This window comes from Drepanopeziza brunnea, assembly GCF_022702325.1.
Source record: "Drepanopeziza brunnea f. sp. 'multigermtubi' strain 214-2 chromosome Unknown ctg11, whole genome shotgun sequence".
In the NCBI taxonomy this organism is placed as follows: domain Eukaryota; kingdom Fungi; phylum Ascomycota; class Leotiomycetes; order Helotiales; family Drepanopezizaceae; genus Drepanopeziza; species Drepanopeziza brunnea.
This window is the reverse complement of record NW_027094074.1, coordinates 294202-313833: the sequence shown is the minus strand read 5'-3', so window position 1 is coordinate 313833 and position 19632 is coordinate 294202. Positions and strand designations below refer to the sequence as shown.

The 19632-nt window shown below is 53.1% G+C and overlaps 8 protein-coding genes across 8 annotated transcripts; 5 read left to right on the top strand and 3 right to left on the bottom strand.

The window, feature by feature from the left end:
- Positions 1-1250: 1250 nt before the first annotated feature.
- L3040_006378 (uncharacterized protein) lies at positions 1251-4152 on the top strand (the record flags this gene model as incomplete). The annotated part of the gene is made up of 7 exons (XM_066154086.1): positions 1251-1422; positions 1471-1944; positions 2000-2099; positions 2161-3141; positions 3276-3410; positions 3479-3672; positions 3908-4152. The coding sequence occupies 7 exons, from the start codon at positions 1251-1253 to the stop codon at positions 4150-4152; spliced, it is 2301 nt and encodes a 766-aa protein (XP_066011073.1).
- Positions 4153-5184: 1032 nt separating this feature from the next.
- Positions 5185-6914, top strand: L3040_006377 (uncharacterized protein; the record flags this gene model as incomplete). Its single annotated transcript, XM_007289162.2, has 4 exons — positions 5185-5304; positions 5377-5697; positions 5787-6162; positions 6226-6914. The coding sequence occupies 4 exons, from the start codon at positions 5185-5187 to the stop codon at positions 6912-6914; spliced, it is 1506 nt and encodes a 501-aa protein (XP_007289224.2).
- Positions 6915-7554: 640 nt separating this feature from the next.
- L3040_006376 (uncharacterized protein) lies at positions 7555-8092 on the top strand (the record flags this gene model as incomplete). The annotated part of the gene is made up of 3 exons (XM_007289161.2): positions 7555-7620; positions 7711-7793; positions 7984-8092. 3 exons carry the CDS (start codon positions 7555-7557, stop codon positions 8090-8092), a joined length of 258 nt encoding a protein of 85 aa, XP_007289223.1.
- Positions 8093-9304: 1212 nt separating this feature from the next.
- L3040_006375 (uncharacterized protein) lies at positions 9305-10464 on the bottom strand (the record flags this gene model as incomplete). Its single annotated transcript, XM_007289160.1, has 2 exons — positions 9305-10353; positions 10407-10464. 2 exons carry the CDS (start codon positions 10462-10464, stop codon positions 9305-9307), a joined length of 1107 nt encoding a protein of 368 aa, XP_007289222.1.
- Positions 10465-10834: 370 nt separating this feature from the next.
- On the top strand, positions 10835-11929 carry L3040_006374 (uncharacterized protein; the record flags this gene model as incomplete). Its single annotated transcript, XM_007289159.1, has 1 exon — positions 10835-11929. The coding sequence occupies one exon, from the start codon at positions 10835-10837 to the stop codon at positions 11927-11929; it is 1095 nt and encodes a 364-aa protein (XP_007289221.1).
- Positions 11930-12116: 187 nt separating this feature from the next.
- Positions 12117-12673, bottom strand: L3040_006373 (uncharacterized protein; the record flags this gene model as incomplete). The annotated part of the gene is made up of 2 exons (XM_007289158.1): positions 12117-12293; positions 12509-12673. The coding sequence occupies 2 exons, from the start codon at positions 12671-12673 to the stop codon at positions 12117-12119; spliced, it is 342 nt and encodes a 113-aa protein (XP_007289220.1).
- Positions 12674-13144: 471 nt separating this feature from the next.
- On the top strand, positions 13145-15396 carry L3040_006372 (uncharacterized protein; the record flags this gene model as incomplete). The annotated part of the gene is made up of 3 exons (XM_007289157.1): positions 13145-13349; positions 13417-13701; positions 13751-15396. The coding sequence occupies 3 exons, from the start codon at positions 13145-13147 to the stop codon at positions 15394-15396; spliced, it is 2136 nt and encodes a 711-aa protein (XP_007289219.1).
- Positions 15397-16759: 1363 nt separating this feature from the next.
- Positions 16760-19568, bottom strand: L3040_006371 (uncharacterized protein; the record flags this gene model as incomplete). The annotated part of the gene is made up of 5 exons (XM_007289156.1): positions 16760-17738; positions 17790-18176; positions 18231-18543; positions 18590-18965; positions 19023-19568. 5 exons carry the CDS (start codon positions 19566-19568, stop codon positions 16760-16762), a joined length of 2601 nt encoding a protein of 866 aa, XP_007289218.1.
- Between the last annotated feature and the right edge of the window lie 64 nt (positions 19569-19632).

Below are 19632 nucleotides of genomic sequence, written 5' to 3'. Positions count from 1 at the left end.
CTGTTGCCATTGTCTGATCGACCACTCACATTGTAACCGGTTATGTTCTTTTCTTCTTAATGATTAAGCCAGACTTTCTTGATACCGCTGAAGATAACATGTCGAAATATGTGGGCTTGAAATTCAAAGATGTGAAGAATGAGGGCGTGGTAAGGTAGCTGCCGATGTACGAATATACGGAGTATGTGAAAGAGATGTTGATGTCTGATTTGGCATTGGAGCATCTGTTGGTCTTCACCTATGCGAAGTCCCGTGACAAGACGTAACCTTGGCCCTTGGCGGCCATGTCTTTGATTTGAGACTGTTGAGACTTGCTCCTGAGACCTCTCTGGTCATGGTCAAGGTCACGGTCATGGTCATGCCGTCGCCGACGCTGTCTTCTTGCATTGAATTGAAGCTCATCCGACCCCCTTCAACTTCTCCTTTTCCTTCTCCTGGACGGGCGAGAATGCGGGTTGGCTTGTCGGCCAGTTATCAGTTCTCAGACCTCAGACCTCAGCCCGCCCATCAACGCCACCACTGGGCTCGTCACTCCACCCTTCGCTCGGGACAATAAGCCGAGAAGCGTAATTGGGAATAGCTTCATGATTGTCAAGATTTCCCTTCCCCGCATCTCCCTCTGCCGGTCACTTTTACCCCTGAGATTGGCCTGATCGGTCAGATCAGATGAGCGGTACAGCAGGTGGAGGTATCTATGATCTATCTCAGTACTTGTCAGCTGCACTGCACTCATCGGACCGTCAGACGTTGTTTTTTTTTTTTTTTTTTTTTTTTTTTTTTTTTTGCAAAGTCACTTCTTCTGTTTGCGTCGTCGTCTTTGCCCTCGCAGTGGCTGTTCAGCCCGCCGCCACCGTTTCCAAGTTAGTTTGTTAATTCGTGGTTTATGACCGCCCTGCGTTCGTTCTGTTCAATATGTTAGATCTGGATATGCCAGGCCCATCTCGGCTACTGCTTTTGGGTGAAATGTGACTCCTGACCTTTCCACACGTCCTTTGGCCTCATCACGACCATCCCGTCGTGTCTTGCCTTCTCTCTCGCCCTCCTCCCATCACCCGTACCCCTACACCCTATCTTCGTGCATACACACATACATTCATTCTTGAATTCAGTCACTTCCTCTCTCTGAAAGATGACCCGACGTCTCCACATTCACTTTCTTCACCCTCTCAAACCACACGCTGTCCTTACATATTGATCTTCCCTTTCCCAAACTAAAATCTAAAACTTCGCCATTCCAACGCACCACGAAGATGAAATTCGTCTTCTCCTTGCTGCTCGCTATCGGCATGGTGGCCGAAGTCGTGGGACAGGATGGGAAGAGCTTCTGGCTTGAATGGATCACCAAGCGCGGCGTTGCCCCTTTCAATGCCAGTCCTGCTACCTACCAAGTCTTCCGCAACGTCAAGTCCTTCGGCGCAAAGGGTTCGTGTATCTCCTCCGAATGTCAGGGATGTTGCTGAACACTTCTAGGTGATGGAGTTACAGATGATACAGCGGCCATCAACGCAGCTATCGCTGCCGGCTCTCGATGCAGACCAGGAACTCCAGGCGTCGGATGCCAGTCCAGCACCATCTCGCCCGCCACCGTGTACTTCCCCGCGGGAACGTACCTGATTTCGGCCCCGATTGTCCCCTTCTACATGACCAACCTCATCGGAAACCCCAACCCAGGTCAAATGGCCGTGTTGAAGGCGACCGCCAGCTTCAGCGGCATTGCTCTCGTAGACGGCGATCCATACCTGTCTTCTGAGCCCGCGTATGGCACTACAAACGTATTCTACCGTCAAGTCAGAAATTTGGTGTTCGATATGACATCTCAACCTGCCGCAGCCCTTGCCAGAGGTATTCATTGGCCGACTGCTCAAGCGACCAGTCTCCAGAACTGTGTCTTTAAGATGAGCACCGCCAGTGGGAACAAGCACCAGGGCGTCTTCATTGAAAATGGTCGGTTACAGGTGCCTCCGATCTTGGAGACGTTGCTAACAGGCCTGGCGGGCAGGATCTGGTGGATTCATGAATGATCTGATCTTCTATGGCGGTGACCATGCTATGGAAGTCGGATCTCAGCAGTTTACGTCCCGAAATTTGACGTTCTATAAGTATGAGAGACATATGTTCCGCGGGATGGCCGATAGGTAGTACACGCTAACGATATCACAGCTCTGCCACGGCTATCTACCAAATCTGGGACTGGAGCTGGACATACATGGGTCTTTCCATTAATAACTGTGGAGTCGGCATCGACATGTCAAATACCGGATCTCAAGGCCAACAGGTGGGATCGGTAGTAGTCATCGACAGCACATTTAGTAACACCCGGGTGGGTATCGCCTCTGCACGATCCAGCACATCGCTCCCGAACGGAGGTGGCAGTCTCGCACTCGAGAATGTCATCTTCTCTAACGTCCCGGTTGCCGTCAACGGTCCCTCGTCCACATCTTTAGCAGGTTCTTCGGGTACTATCACCGTCGCCGGCTGGGTCCAAGGCAACGTTTACTCGCCGACTGGCCCCAACAAGGCGATGAGCCCGGTTTCTTCCTTCGTCCGCCCGGCCTCTCTGTTGAAGAGTACTAGATACTATACACGCTCTAAGCCTCAGTACGACAAAACTCCCTCGGCTGACTTCTACAGCGTTCGGGCTGCAGGTGCCAAGGGTGATGGAGTCACCGACGACACTACCATCATCCAAAACCTCCTATATTCTGCCACCTCGGCAGGCAAGATCATATACTTCGATTACGGGGTATACAAGATCACTACTTCAATCACGATCCCTCCCGGAGCCAGGATTGTCGGAGAGTCTTACCCTACAATCATGGGCTCTGGCCCGTTCTTCTCCAATATCAACAACCCGGTGCCTGTTGTCCGAGTCGGAGCTGCGAGTGGTCAAACTGGCGTGGTCGAATGGTCGGATATGATTATTTCTACTCAGGGTGCTGCCGCCGGAGCTATCCTCATCCAGTGGAATCTTGCCTCCCCAGCTGCAACTCCGTCGGGAATGTGGGATGTCCATACCCGTATCGCCGGGTTCAAAGGCAGCAATCTCCAGACATCCCAATGCGCAATCACCGCCGCCCAGCCCAATGCCAACTGCATCGCTGCTTTCCAATCAATGCGAGTTGCTAATATCGGAACCGGACTGTACATGGAAAACGTATGGTTGTGGACTGCTGATCACGACCTAGATGATGCCGAGAACAAGAACACCCGCATTTCGGCCTACGCTGGTCGCGGACTTTCCGTTGAGAGTACGACTGGGAACTTGTGGCTGTTAGCTTCTACTTCTCGGAGTCGGGGACGCTGCTGACTGATGACACCATCGGCACGGCGGTCGAGCATCACACGCTCTACCAGTATCAGTTCAGCAACACGAAGAATATCTTCATGGGTTTCATTCAGACCGAGACTCCGTACGTCGTCATCTCTTGCTTGCTTGTTCCTCCACGAGCGCATGTTCCTGTCATTAACCCGCCGACAGCTACTATCAGCCAGCACCCAAGGCCACCGTCCCGTTCCCTGCCATCGCCGACCGCAACGACCCGAACTTCTCTGTCTCCTGCGCTGGGAAGGGCGACAACTGTTACCTGTCCTGGGGCCTCCGCGTCTTGAACTCGGCAAGCATCCTCATCTACGGCGCCGGTCTGTACTCGTTCTTTAATAACTACTCTCTTAGTAAGCTAAGCCCAGCTTTTTTCCTCTTTTTCTCTCTCTTTCTTTTATCGCCCTCTCCAACCCCCTCTTTTTTTCTCCTCCTCATCCTCATCCTCCTCATCATATCCGTTCCGTATCCAACATACTTTCATCTATTTCTATCTATTTCCTGCCCATGAAACCCCTCTTTCCTAATCAAGATGCTTGCTGGCCGGGCAGGGCTGACCCAGCCATTCATTCTTCTGCATCTTCACAGCCTGCTCCGACCACACGGCAAGCGTCTACAACGAGTACTGCCAGACCCAGATCTTCGGCATCGACTCGGGCGGTGGCGCCGGCCAGTCCTACGCCGGCTCGTCGGTCTTTGTCTACGGGCTCAACACCGTCGGGGCCGTGAGCATGGTCGATCGCAACGGGGCGAGTCTGGCGGCGCAGAGTGCCAATACGGGTCTGTTTGCGAGCCATCTCGTGAGGTTTGTGACGAAGGTGCCGGGGACGTAGGTCTAGGTAGGTAGGTGGGTAGGTAGGTAGGTAGGTAAGGTGTTTCGATGGCGATCTGGTTGATATTTCCGGGCGGAGAGGAAGGCGGAAGAGATGAAGGGATAGGAAGTGCGGGATAGATATAACTGTTGGCTCCGTAGACAATATGAATATATGAATTGATGATGATGATTTCGCCGCGATGGATGGTCGGTGCATACTGTATGCATGCACGGCCAACAACCAATACTCCATTCATATCAAAACAATCCAGGCCAACGCCCAACTCCCCCTTGCCTGGATGCTGCTGCCCTGCCCTGCCCTGCCCTCTCTGCATGCTGCAGGTCCCGCCAACAAACCCTTCCCTCCACTTCCCTTTCCTTTCCTATCAAGTCCCTCAGTCAGTTCTTCCTTCAAGTTCTTCCTTCCAAGTTCTTCCTTCCAAGTTCCTCCTTCCAAGTTCCTCCTTCCTCCTTCCAAGTTCCAACTAGACCACCAAAACCAGCCCGCCTCCCAGCCCGCAAGCCGATAAGCCCAATGAGTGGCCACCCACCCGGGCATGCGCCAAGGCCAGGCCCCACCTGCCTGCCTGCCTACCTGCCTGCCTGCCTGCCCCAATCTAATGCCTTAGCTCCTTCCCTCTCGAGCGAGCGAGTGGATCCTCGACAAATAAACAAGCTCAATCAAGAGAACATAAGCAGCGCTCGGCAGAACTCTTATCATTTGCTTGTTTAGCTCCTGCACCTGCTCCTGCACCTGCTCCTGCACCTGCACCTTTCACCTGGTGCAGCTTGTGCGATTAGATGTATTTTTCTGCGCGCTGGGTTGCTTCCTGATTCCGGTACTATTGTTTCCGAGGGTGGGCTGGCTGTAGGGAGGTAAGTATAAGAAGATCCAGGAGGTACCTAACCTACCTGTCATGGTTGTTTTGGTCTATCGTCTATCGTCTTTGGCTTTTTTTGCAGCACGGTACATTACCATACCCGGCTCATTCTCCTGATCATCCAGGCGTCCCGGCCGCTCGTACTTGCTCGTACTTGCTTGTACTTGATCATGCGGTTCTCGCAATCCCTCGGCGCTGCGGTGCTTGCATTTGCGACGGCTAGCTCTGCTGCCGTTTCGGTCTCGCCTCACGATGTCGAGCTTCGTGCTGCGAAGCCGTTGGTCGAGTCTGTAAGTTCCAACTTGCCCTGTCCTATCAGTGAGAGTCCCTTTCTCCAAGAGACAAGTCTGACGAAAACGTAGAACAAACTCCGTCGCCTGATGACCCGCTCGGCTCTCCTTGCCAAAGCAAAGACCCTCGAGGGCATCGCCTACGCGACTCCGGGCCGCAACCGCATCATCGGCTCCCCGGGCCACGAGAACACCGTTGCCTGGATCACCGGCATCCTGGACCAGTACAAGGACTACTACACGTACTACTTGCAGCCTTTCGGGCTGTCCATCGGTGCCGGCGCCACGTTGAGTCTGGGCGGCGTGAGCACGGAGGCGTTTGCGGTGGATTTGGCGCCCGCCGGAAACGTGAGCGCGCCTGTCTTTGTGGTTGCTGCTTTAGCTTGTGAGCTTGTAAGTCTTACCTCTCTGGTTCTTTCATCTTGGCGTATCGTGTAGGCCTAGTGTGTCGAGTAAGAAAAACCGAGGTTGATGGAAAATAGGCCGACTTCCCAGCTGACACGGCGGGTAAAATCGCCCTCGTCCTCCGCGGTGACTGCCAGTCTGGCATCAAGGCCCACAACGCCTATCTATCGGGTGCCGTCGGCATGATCGTGTACAACAACGACGTCGGCACGCTCGAGGGCTACTCGTTACAGATCCTAGTCGGTACCGGCGGACCGTATGTGCCTACCGCTGGCATTACGGAAGCGGAGGGTCTGGCCTTGGTTGCGAGACTCAATGCTGGAGAACAGGTTGTTGCGAGTTTCTCGACGAAGACGAGAAATATCACTACGAATAATATCGTGGCGGAGACGATCGAGGGAGACCATGATAATGTTATTCATATCTCGGGCCACTCTGATTCGGTTGCTGCTGGTAAGTGCGCTCCCTCTGTCTTTATCCCAGACAATAGTTCGTACTGACAAGTTTCTTTCTTAGGCCCCGGTATCAACGACAATGGCTCTGGCACTATCTCCATTCTGGAAGTTGCTATCCACCTTACCAACTTCACCGTGAACAATGCGGTCCGCTTCTCCTGGTGGACAGCCGAAGAGTCCGGCTTGTTAGGTGCCACCTACTACGTCTCCGCGCAACCCCAATCCGAGCTCGACAAGATCCGGCTCATGCTCGATTTCGACATGATGGCGTCCCCCAACTATGCCTTCCAGATCTACGACGGCGACGGGTCGGCCTTTGAGGAAGCCGGGCCCTCAGGCAGCGGTGAGGCGGAGCTCGAGTTCCAGCGTTTCTTCACAGAGGAGATGGGGCAGAACTTCACTCAAGTCCCATTTGACGGAAGATCAGACTATGGGCCATTTCTGGACGCGGGGGTAGCCACGGGCGGCATCTGCTGCGGCGCCGAGGGCGTCAAGACGGTGGAAGAGCAGGCCATGTTTGGCGGGCAGGCCGGCGTGTGGTACGACGTCAACTACCATGGCGTCGGGGACAATGCGAGCAATGTCGACGTGGGCGCGTGGATCATCATGACCAAAGCAATTGCGCATATGACGGCGACGTTTGCGCGGAGCTTTGAGCTGCTGCCTGCGAAGACGGAGGCGAAGAAGGGGAGTAGGGCGAGCGAAAGGAGAATGAGCGATAAGGCTGTGGGTAAGACATGGGGTGTTTAGTTTAGACCTTTGAGTCTTGAGAGAGTCTGGTGGGAGGAATGAAATCCGTTCCAGCTGGTATAACTGGTGTTGGATGAATGTACTATCCAATGACTAAATCCAAAAGGCTTTTGAGGTATGCTTTTTTGTATGTTCTGGATTGCATAGTTGCTAGCCGTACCGGACATGCATATGCATATATTGTGATGGGTGAGCCAGTGGATAGGTGGATAGGCTGTTCGGCCGCTGCTGAATTGTCAGTATATTTATTCACCTTCATGAAGATGAGATTAGCTGAGAGAAGGATGAGGGAAGAGATTCTTAGGAGAAATGGATGTATCCTCTCGGAAGTTCCCTACAGCACAATAGAATGAATATACGTCTCCCAGAAAGTGGTCCGTGCACCCTAGCGCCCCTACCTGTTAAAGCGAATCCTGAACATTGCTCATGACTTCCCCACACTAGCGTAAACTTGACTCAGTAACTTCGGATTTGATATTCTCCGGCGGCAACCACCATTCTTATCGATAAGCCACACCAACCCGCCAGAGTCAAAGGAATCAGAGGAGGACTTGAACGCAGCAACCTAACCTCACTACGCTCACGCTGTTGCACCTCTACCACCGAAACCCATCCTTCTGACCCCGAAAACACCGTCAAAATGCAGATCAAGGTTCGCACGCTCACCGGCAAGGAGATCGAGCTCGATATCGAGGGCGACTACAAGGTGCGGTCTTCCACCTCTCCTTCCCAGCTCGGGAGACGGGAGTCTGGGAGGTTTTCGCGGCTCAGCTACCTAGCTAACGCGCGCGCGCAGGTCTCGCAGATCAAGGAGAAAGTCGAGGAGAAGGAGGGAATCCCCCCCGTTCAACAGCGCCTGATCTACGGCGGCAAGCAGATGTACGTTGCTTTTCCTCACCCTTCCCTCCCCTTCTGTTCGGAGATCGGGAGCGGGGCCCAGGCTCCCCGCTACCCCGCCATCATATAGATCAATAATCACCACTTCGGACACCAGGAACACACACAGAGAGGTATTCACAGCGTTGGGGGATATCTGCATACAAGGACTGATAATGCCTTCGATGAGCAGGGCGGACGATAAGACGGCGACGGACTACGCTCTGGTCGGTGGCGCGACGCTGCATTTGGTGCTTGCGCTGCGTGGCGGCGACGCTGCTGCCTCCTCGCCCTTCCTGTAACCCGTCAAGTCAAGTTCGGTCTTCGATACCTTTTTTTTTTGACCCTCCCTACCTACCTGGGTTGCGCATCACTCAATTTAAAAACACGCAATTCGACGTCTCGACTATCCCACTCAATCGATGTCCCAAATCTCGAAACGTAAAGCGACAACGTGCGACTCGATGTGGTGACATAGGGGCATAGTTGGGCGGCTGGGACGCAACACAGGGCAGATGGGGCAGTTATTAAGACAAACACGGGTTTTTACGGGATTTGATTGTTGACCCACGGCTTTTCTCAATGATACACCTTGCCTTGCATAGCCTTTCTCTTCTCTCGCATTGTATTTCACCTCCCCTCCCCCAACACACAAGTTCTCTGCGCGCGCATGTGGGCTCTTTCTCTCTCTGTGAATTGGCCCGCGGCAGCTTACTTGCTTGCTTGCTTACTTGCATATCACTTACCTCCCGCCAGAGACAAGGACGGTGCTGGCTGGCGTTCCACGCATTTACTTCCACGCATTACGCTGCGCTTGTGTTGGATGAGCTTACAGACTGGAAACCGGATTGATTGGTTGGCCGGCCTCCTTGCACGGAAGGAAAAAGGAAATGGTCTGAGTGAGCAGCCCTCTTCACCATTGATTGATGATGACTTTTGTGTTTTTTTTTTCGCGAGGAGGGTACGGGGGGTACCTTGGTAGATGGCAGAGCCAATTCCTTTTTTTTTTTCACTACTTTTTGTGCTGATTCTGCTGTCTTGCGAGGGAGGGAGCTGAGAGGAGAGGAGGTTGTGTGCTGGGCTGGGCTATATGTAATGGGCTGTGTTATATGTGATATGATGCATCTGATGCATTTGATGTTGCTAGTGCCTCTTCTCTTCTACCTTTGATTTGAGCTTTTCTTTTGTCAGTTGCTGGCTGCGTGGGCTGTAGGGTCAAATTCCAACATACAAAGTACTTACTTACTTACTGGAAAGGCAGGAGGGAGTGCTTTATTTAGACAAGAGATGAATGACCGTTTCGAGCGAGCAGAATTTGAAAAGACATGACATGACTACCTACTATAACCTGTCTCCAAGTACGATGCAATAGCGTCCACCATACCAGCCCAAGAAATGCCAAGCCATAATGTGTGTATGCACCAACGAACGCCTCGCTGAAAAAATTCCCAATTGCCCCCCCTAGATGCCCCCCTTACCGGAAATCACTATATCCGACCGGATTCATTCATTGTCTATCCAGTCCTGCGTTTCTTAGCTCCACGGTTGAAGATGTCGACTTCTGCTTTCCGTCTCGGCGCCATCATAGGCTTTGGCTGCGGTGACGTTGCGCCTCTCGATCTGGCCGGTGGAGAGGAGGCTGGGCCTGCTGGTCTTGCTTTGGAGCTGAGGTCTGAAGGTCTCGAGCTCGAGACTCGCGAAGAAGATGCTGGTCTGGCTTGAGTCTTTGGCGTTTCGTCGAATAGGTCATCGTCGTCGTCGTCGACGATGAAGTCTTCCTCATCCGAGGAGCCGACCATGGTAGCATTCGTTCCGGCCCCTGAGCCACTCCCCATCGCCGCCCTCAATTTCCTCTCCCTCTCCTCTAACGACGGTCCCGTCACCCCGCCAGAGATGCTAAGACCACTTGCACCACTCTTCTTCGACAGAATCTTAATGGCGGGCTGCGCCGCAGTCCTGTATTCCTTAACCATGCCCGCGGGCGCCTTCTGCACATGTCCCAGGGCCAACCGATGGGTCGGCTTCGCCAGCTTGCCCATCTGGCTTATCTCCTTCGCTTCCCTCCTCGCTCTAGTCAACACGCTCTTCCCATTTGTCATCTTCGTCTTACTACCACTCGTCCAGTTCAGGCTACTCGGGGCCTCCTTCCGAAACAGACTCTTCCCCTTCAGCGGCACCCCGCCATTGTTAGCCATCATACGCGGATCCCGCGGCATCTTGGGCAGCATCTTCAGGTCCACAATCTTGCTAACGTTCGTCTCCCGCGCCTTCTGCAGGCCCATCATGGAGGTGCGCAGGATCGCCTCATCGCGCGCGATCTCCTCCTTCTGCTCCTTCTTGTATTTGCAATAAACCTCGTACCATTTCGTCGGGTTCTTGGGCCGGTAGTTCTTGGTCTGCCAGTTGGGAATGTGTTTTGCGATGAAGGCTTGCCAAAGCTCGGCATCTTCACCTAGAAGCTGAGGGGAGTTTTGCTCGATTTGGTGGAGTTGTTCGGGAGACTCGACGCGTTGCAAGACGGTGCGGATTTGCCAGTACTCGAAGGAGCCGACGTCTATGAGGCCTGAGGGGTGTGTTAGAGGGGTATAAGAAAGGATGAGGGGGGCCGCGGCTTACTGCGGACGTTCTTAACGCATGCTTTTGTGCAGAGGTCGACTAGAGACGGGGCAGGCATTTTGGATGTGCTTTGGTATGCAGGGCTCTCAAGATTGATCCGTCGAGATGAACCGGCCGTCAGAGGCCTATCTGTCTTCTCGTGGGAGTGAGTATTGGGAGTGAGTATCTCAGGAGTGGTTTAGAAGAAGAATGCCTTCAACGTGTGCAATCAATGGGTGTAGTGAAGATCAAAAGTTTCCCAGAACTGAGAGAAGACGCTTGGTGGAAATGTATGTATCCGAGGGACAAAGGAGAAAGGTCAAGTCTGGAACACGAGGCTTTGTCTATTAAAGCCGGGGTACACTAGCGGCCGCACTGCTACCAAATTTAGAATGCGTCAACGACCTGCATCTTCTCCATCAATCACAACCAGGTACAATCACAACACAATGGATTCCTTTCAAGTCCTCGACTCCCGCGAGGAAGACGAGCTTCACAAATCGCGTCTGCTCAATGTCGAAGAAAAGCCCTTTAAACGCATCACCAAACGCCTCCTCGCGCCCGGCTCCCTCATCGTCACGCCCAGCAAGCCGCTCACTCCTCCCCCGGAGAGCGGCTCAGAAAACAACGCGCAGGAAGCCTTCCGCCAGCACGACCTCGATCTGCGGCGCCAGTTCCGCGAGGACGTCGAGTTCGACTTTGCGGCGTTTAATTACAGCATCTCGCGCATCCAGTTCCTGCTCAACAGCAACGAGCGTGAGCGCGAGAGATACAAAGCCGACAAGCAGCGCATCTTGGACACGGCTCAGGCGGTGAGAGAAAACACTGTGCAATTACGGGTACAGCTTGAAGAGGCCAAGGCCAGCTTAGAGCAGCGAAAGCAATTTGATAAGCATGCGGAGAAGATCACCAATAACATGCTATTGAAGCCAAGAGATGTGCAGGCGGACAACCTGGCGAAGCTGGAGGCGGGGTGTGAGGAGGAGAGAAGGGAGAGCGAGCAATACGGTGTTATCTGGAGAGAGCGGCGCGCGCAATTTGAGAAGATTATCAAGGAGGGGAAATCGTTGAGGGCGCTGATCAGGGACGAAGCCGATGAGGTTGAGAGGAAGGATGGGCTAAAGGAGACTGAAGGGGACGAGGGCGCTGACGATGGAGCTTCTCGGGGGGCTGTCACGCCGAAGCATAGTGAGAATGCTACGCCAAGTGTTGACGAGCTGGGGCAGAGCAGTGAGGCAGGCCTGAAGCCGAAATCGATGACTTCGGGGAGCCTGTCGAGACCAGGAAGCAGGACGACTAGTCGGGCTCAATCGCCTACTGGGTCCGAACGCCGTGTAGAAGCTGGGGATGGCGAAGATGCGAATATGACGGATTCAGGCTCCAAGGTGGATGCTGCCGATGTTGCTGATACGCCCATGACGGAGGCTGTAGAGTCACAGACGCAGGTCGAGACTCCACAAGTTACCATTGAAGAGCCTGCCGAGGATATGGTAGAAGCTATAGAGGAAGGAGAGGCAGCTGAAGACAAAATGGACACCACATAGTTAGATTCCCCTTTATTGATCCATGTACCATGGAAGCATGAGACCCTTTATCTGTCTCCCAGAACTCCATCGTGAAAATCATATCAGAGTGCCTCAGAACGCAATAAAGCTCCCTATCGCCGTGGTATCATTTACGCTCCCCCCAAATAACACATTTCCCCCCTCCCTCGCCCTTCCACGCCCCACATCACTTCTCTGCGTCATCCTTCGCACTCTTAATGACTTCCTTCGCCTTGACGATTTCCTCCTCGCTGGCTCCGCTTGACTGTGCGGTTTCGACCTGATCCTCGAGTTTCTTCAGGGCATCGCTGATGCGTTCACGGAGAGGCGGGAAGACGGCTTTGGTTTCTTCGATGGCTGCTCGCTGGGGGACGAGATATCAGCACAGATCTCTCAGAACTAGGTTTCGTGCAGAGAATAGATTCCTCTTGAATTCTTGAGGGGATTCTGTAGCATAGCGAAGAGGCTCCTGACAGCAGGCAGACCCTCCAGCTCAGCTCGTCAGCCGTGCCAGAAGCTCCTTCTCTGCAGCTTTTCGCCTCGATGGGTGAATAGGCACAACACAGATGGTCTCCTTACCTCCTGCTTTAGCTTGTACTCGGCGTTCTCGTCCTCATCCTTCGTAGCTAGGATCTTCTCCAGCCTGGTCTCCTGCCCCTTCAGCTCTTTCTCGTAGGAAACCTCTTCTTTGACCAGGCGTTGGAGAGCGGACGTCGCGATTGCAAGCTGGGAAGGTGGTGCCATTTTGCTTTCTGATTTCTTACTCTTGCCGGTCTTTGCTGAAGTGAAGCCGAAGAGAGGGTAGTAGTGGCGCTGAATATCGACGTGCAAGGCTACTGGTGCCTCCTTCAGCCGTAGTACGGTCTAGCGTGGAAAGGCTTGGCATAATTGTTCATAGATCGATATCATCTTCAGCAAGCATCCGATTTGACTTTCACTCTCCCCCATCTCAACAAGCTGAGGAATCAATCACCTTTGGTGGTAAATCACCTTTGGTGGTAATCCCAATCTTGATACCAAGATCGATCCCTCGGATGTCCCAGTCCATCTGCTTTGACAGCCGCCTTGTTTGCAGGGCGTCACGTAGCCGTCCGTCACCTTCCGCGTTTGCGCCTCAACCGATTCCTCCCGCAAAATATCGTGTGAACTTCAAACGACACAAGCATACCATACTTACAATACTCACTCACTCATCCAGAGAGCTCGACGCTCGTAATGGCTTCTCCAGCGGGCGGCAGTAGGGTACTAATCGGGGACACCGAAATTGACTTCGACACCCTCAATAAGCTTGAATGGGGAGAAGACACTGATCACCTCTTTAACCAGCCCGGCCTCAAATGGGATCAACAGGATCATCGTGGAGAGAGAGCCCGCCGTCTGTTGGCAAAGTTTTTGGAACAAAAACTGATCTACAGAATAGGTACATGGGGTTCAATCTTGGCTATCAGATCACATGATGTCTCTACTAATGTCTTTCTGCTTCACAGAGACCCTGATCGATCATTCACAAAAAATCTCATATGATGGCAGGGACTGTTTGGCATCAGTACACGACGTCTACGAGTGGCAATTCACGCGCGACTATCCCGGCTTTCCTCAGGATGCTATGTACGACTGGTCGTTGAAGCAGATTCGGGAATGTAACAACGCGCTGGAGAACGGCGATTTATCCCTTGTTGATGCCAGGCCCTCTAAGTTATGGGGTGAACGGGAACGGGAGGATCGGAAGAGGCTCGTGGACATCGCAGAAGCAGCTTTCACCCAGTATATTGGTATGTCCATCGCCTCGCTTGAAAAGTAGAAAAAATTGACAAGTCATAGCGGGGGAAACAGGCAGCTCTAAGTTCCATTTCAAAGATGTCCTCATGGGAAATATCGGAAACCAAGCTTTTGGTCTTCCCGGCTGGAGATGGATCTTTCCAGATCTCGGACTGCTCACCAGTTTTCCTCCTCAGAAGAACAGTTTTGGGGCTTGGTCGAACGACGAAATACTGCATGCTCTTCAAGCCCTTCTCACGAAGAGCCTCAAGCTGGAGCGTATCCACTCGAAATCAGATCCCGCTGCGGAAGCTCAAACCTTGCAAGAATCTCAACGCCTGCAACAAGCTCTGCTTGAAGCAACTCGCAATCGCCCCATGTTCTCCCTTGATCCCGAACATAGGTACCCTCCACGGCCGGAGTTTGGTCACGATTACGATGACCCTGTCAGCCCCGATAGTGAGATGGCCTATTTTACCGAACGAACTTCACCACCTCTGTTAAAAGCCCCCGCGACCAAGGCTCTCGTCAATTCCAGCTCTATAAATGCTAATATGGCAGTCCCGGAGCCTGCGTCTGGCATCATTACAGCCGAAGAGAGCCTGGGACTGAATGGGACCCCAAAGATCGCATCTGCGGCAACAAATACCCACGGCTTAGATGACTTGATTACACTGCTGAGCGAACGAGCTCAGAAGTGGGAAGCCGACCGAGAGCGACTTCAAAATTATGAAAAGCGTGAAAATGACCTCGTTGCTCAGATCGCAGTCAAGTCAACCAGGGTGGCAGAACTAGAAGCGGCTCTAAAACGTATAAAAGACCTTGGCGAGCCATTCAGCAGTCATAGCGGTAGTGGTAGCGGTACCGACAACTTTTTCGTCCGACCTGCGAACGCGGAGAGTGCTCTGGACGCCATGGAAACATTTTACACCGGACAGCTCGCTGATCTCAATGCCCAGAACGAGGAACTGATGGAAGTCATTGCAGACCAAGAAATACAGGTCAAGGAAGCTGTCTCTATCCGCCAGCGCAATCGGGCTCTGGAGAAGGAACTTGCAGAGAAGACTTTGGAAGCATCTTCTGCCTTAAAGGCTCTTGCTAGGTTTGCTACTGCCAGCGGATCTGCAAACTCAATCCTAAATGGTCGCGGTCCAAATGGCACCTCGAAACCCCCAAACACCGGTGGTAATTATCCTTCTGGACGCCCTCCTCCCAGTCAGTACCAGCCTTTCCCCGGCCCGCCGGTTGCCATGCTTCCTGCATCCAACGCGAAGATGGATCCGAGATGTGACCGTTGCTGTAAAGCCCAGTACACATGCCAAGGCAAGCCATGCACTCGTTGTCAAACGGACAAACAAGCTTGCACTTTTAACATGGAAGAGGCGTCGAGCGTCTTCGTTTCGCCACAACAAAGCGCCAGAGAGTTAGATATCAGGGAAACCACTGCACTGACGAAGACATTTTCAGCCGATGCGGCCTGGATTTGGAGAGCGACACCAGACAACACACTCCCAGGTCAATATCCGCCAAAGCCCACCGAATATGATTCTCAGTTCGCCTCTTCTCAGAGACAGGAACGGTTGTTCATGAATGGCCCAGCCTACAGCCTTGCGCCGATTCGGAAGACAATTGATGGGCTGCCGGGTGGTAGCAGCGGTGATATTGCTAGGCAGGGTGGCTACAAGAGCATTTATTCTACTGACAATTAGTACCAAAGCTACGCAGGAGAGCCTGGGTGGCGGGGTTGATAATACGCTCAGGGAGGCATGCTTGAGCGTGGCTTAAAAGCACTTTGATAGCATTTGGGAGCATTTGCGAGGAGCATGATTGGCATAGTGAAGGCGTCGCGGGCTTTGCACAATTTTTGTATGCAATGTACTGTATAAACAAACGCTGTTCCACAGCTTTCCTTCCATTGCTAGGGTTGCCTGTCCGAAATTCTCATTGCGTGCGAAAGAAAGGACCACACACCGGCGCAATGTGATCTATACAACACGGCTCATTCGATGCTATTCTCCTGGGCTCGTCGAACATGCCCGTCATGCCCGTCTCTCTCTTTCCCTTCCTTGACTTGCTCCGTGTCTTTCTTGTAATGAAGCAATCCCACAAGTATTCGATGTTGCAACAACCTCCTCTTCCTTTAGCTATATCTATCTATCTATCTATCTATCTATCTATCTATCTATCTATCTACCTACCTATCAATCTTCTGTCTGTTCATCATGTTCATTCTTCTGTCTGCTCATCACGTTCGTCCTTCTGCCATTTTTTTAAATCCTGCAACTTTTGCTGCTGCTGCTGCTGCTCTAGAAGGGGCCGCTTGCTTGCTTACTTGCTTACTTGCTTGCTCGTCTTGACCCGCCCCCCCCCCCCCCCCCCCCCCCCCTACAAAAAAAATCTCAACTCAGCTCACAATTTCTCTCTCAGCCCTATCTCCATTCCCACATTACATTCTCTCCATTCCCAGCCCCATTCCCAGCCCCATTCCCAGCCCCATTCCCAGCCCTATTCCCAGCCCCATTCCCAGCTTCCACGTTCCTACTCCGTGGAAGAGAGTATCGCGATGATGTTTTATCTCTGTGAGTGATGGGATTTTCGATGCCTAGAAAGACAGAGCTACTCCGTGCATGCTTGTTTTAGGGTTGCCTTTAATCCTTTTCAAAAAAAAAAAAAAAAAAAAAAAAAAAAAAAAAAAAAAAAAAATTTCGCCCCGAGCTTTCTTTGAGAAGCAATTTGACTAACTCCCACTTCCTACTATTACATAGATAGGTAGGTAGGTAGGTAGTCGGTCGGTTCACGGATTGAGGATCGCGGAGACATCCGTCCTCGTTCGGAAAGGGGCTTAGGTATTTATTGACCGCTCGCTAATTTGTCTGTAGGCTAGGGGGCCCGTTTGGTTCAAAAGCCCAGCCAGTACTATTCATAGCATAGATCAAGGGGTTAAATACCAATCTTCTAATAAAAAGGTAGGTCAGTAAAAACAGCGACGGGGGTAACAAGAGCAGTCGAGAACACGGGTGGGTATTATCATTTCATGAGATCTGGTACTGGGTACAGACGGGGCTGAGGGCTCTACTTCGACAGGGCATCCAGCTCCGCGCTCAGCGCCCCCAGGTGCGGGCTCACGGATTCCTTGCTCCGCAGGGTCATCACCGCCCCCCTCTGAGCGATATCGATGAGGTGCGCGTCTAACTTCAGGCCCTTGGCGAGGCCGGCGACCAGGACGCCCAGGAAGGTGTCGCCTACGCCGTTGACGCTGACGACGTCTTGCACGGCTTCGACGGCGGGGAACAGACGCATATACACGCCGCCTACCGACGCGGTGCCGTTCGAGCAGCGCGAGAGGATGTACGGCGCATGTGCCGGGTCGAACAGTCGGGAATCGCCCGGCCGCAGCAGTTCGGTCACGAGCACGCCGTCGGCGCCGAGCTTGGTCAGGATGGTGGGGATGAGCGGCAGCAGCTGGATGGCTTGCTGGGGAATGCCCTCGTCCGCCATGGCCGGGTTGGTGATGGACACGAGACGGTCGCGGGCGCCGGAGCTGGGGATGCCCAGGGCGTCGATCGTCTTCCACCAGGCGTCCGAGTCGAAGTGGCCGTGTTTCCGGGCCGCGGCGTGCATTGCTGCCAGCTCGTGCTGGTTGGGCGTTGCGAGGTCGATCTGGTTGGCGGGGAATGGCTGCAGCGTGTGCGCGCCGGCAGGGTCGGCGGTTGCATCGGGCTCGAACAGGCCCGCTGATTTGGCGACGGATACGGGCTCGAAAGCGACGTGCGCGTCGAGAGCGTGATAGTGTGAGATGATCTTCCGGATACTGCCTCGTTGCCAGTTCGCGTCAACCACGGCCCATTTGAGGCTGCTTGGAGGGCGCTGCATGATGAGGGTTTGGGGGGATTCAGTGGCGAAGAGATTCATGTCCGCCATGGCGAGGACGAGATCTTTCTTCCCGTCGTTCACCGCGACGTATTGTGCGGTTCGGCCGGCAGGTATTGTTGCTATGCCGGACGAGTCGAGGCCCTCTTCTGCCAATGCGGCGAGGACGGTCTTGCCGGCGCTGGTATGGTCAGTACGATGGTCAAACTACGACTGGGCAGTTGGGACTTACAGATCATCGCCAATAAAGCTGCGCAATTGAACGGATGATGAGCCACTGGCACGATGGGCAGCGAGAGCTACGTTGTGGCCGACGCCGCCGATAGAAGGAATAATTGTTGCGATGTTCGAGGTTTGCAAGCGAGGAGATTCTGGGTGAGCTCCATCAGATGCCGAGCCTCCCCTTTCCTTCAGAGGAATGTAGTCGCACGAAAGATCCATGGCCACAGAACCGAGAACATAGATGCTGTGACTTTTCTTGGAGGTTTGCACCACGCCAGGTTCTACGAAGGATGCCACAGCGGGGCTCTCGATTTTCTTTGCAGGCTCGACAGACTCTTCAATGGACTCGAAAATCTCAGGGGCAATGGACTGCGATTTCTTTTCAACATGTTTTATACTACAACTGGTCAGATGACGGCAACAAAGAAGGTTCAAACGGTAGGTTAATTACAATTCTTGATTTATATTCTTCCGACTTCTGAATATGGCGAGATGTTTAGCAACCCGTGCAGCCATAGTAACGTTTGACTCTACCAAAGCCCTATTGGCGGGTAGACTGTTTCCTTCCGTAAGATCCTTGATACGCGCGAGGATGAAAGGCGTGTTAGCAGCGCCGTGAAAGCCTTGCTCTGCGGCTTCCTTTACAGCCTGCTCGATTGCTGCGTCGATCTCTTCTTTGGGAAGAGCGAACTCCTTTGGAATGGGGTTTGCAAAAAGCATTCCCGAGTGCATATTACTGTAGTGACCGAGAATTTCTTGCGAGTCTGTGACGATCAGCTCGCATCGCTCAGCACTTTGGAAGGGACATACAAATGATTGCAGCGGCATCTCGCGCGTCCCGAACAAGCGCGTGGCTTTTTATGCCGCTTTCTCGGGTGTAAAAGGCAGGAAATTCGATGTCACTCCCCGTCCTGCCATCTCTGAAAGTGCATACCGTTGCGCCTTGCGTTTCAAGATACTCCAATGTCCGTGGGATGTCCAGAAAGCTCTTGCAACCGCTACTGATGACTGCAACGGGCGTTCTGCCCAGCTCGTTCAGATCAGCGGAAATGTCCATGCTGTCTTCAGCCCCCCGATGAACGCCACCGAGCCCGCCTGTACCGAAGACTTTGATTCCAGCTCGGTGCGCAAGCATCATCGTACCGGAGACAGTGGTACCCCCATTCATCTTGACTCCAGCGAGAGCCTAGAACAGTGAGAAATCTACTCTGAATCCAGGGGGGGGGGGGGGTTGAAGACTTACCATTCCCATGACATAGGGAAGGTCCCTCCGAGAAACCTTCATCGTCTCTGGCTTCCCAGCCGAAGAGGCGAGCTCGATGATTTCCTGAGCACTCAGCCCAACCCTTGCCACCCCATCCAAGACCCCAATGGTCGCAGGGATCGCTCCATTCTTGCGGACAATCTCCTCCAAATCCAAGGCGAGCGCTACATTGTCTGGGTACGGGAACCCGTGAGTGTAAATTGTCGTCTCCAAGGCCACTACGGGCTGGTTGTCTTTCAAGGCGTACCTCACCTCATCAGATACTTTGAACACTGGCAAATCCGAGGAAAAATATCGCTTCTTCTTTGCACGCTCAGCCGCCATTACTTTCTGTCTTGCGCCTGCCTTGATCTGCGCTTGTCTCAAAATCTGATAGATTGGGAGCCTCGATGCGTCCTCTTTTTTTGAGGCTGGAGTCGTCGTATATAAGTGCAGACCACCCATCCCACCTCTGTATTGAGAGGAGGCCCATCCCGTCGAGATGCGAGGAACGCGACGGGGTCCAGAAAGAGTCCTCATTATCATGTTCGGTCGAGCGAGATTGAGGACGAAGTATGGCGAAGTTCAAACGGAACTGATCGAAGACCCA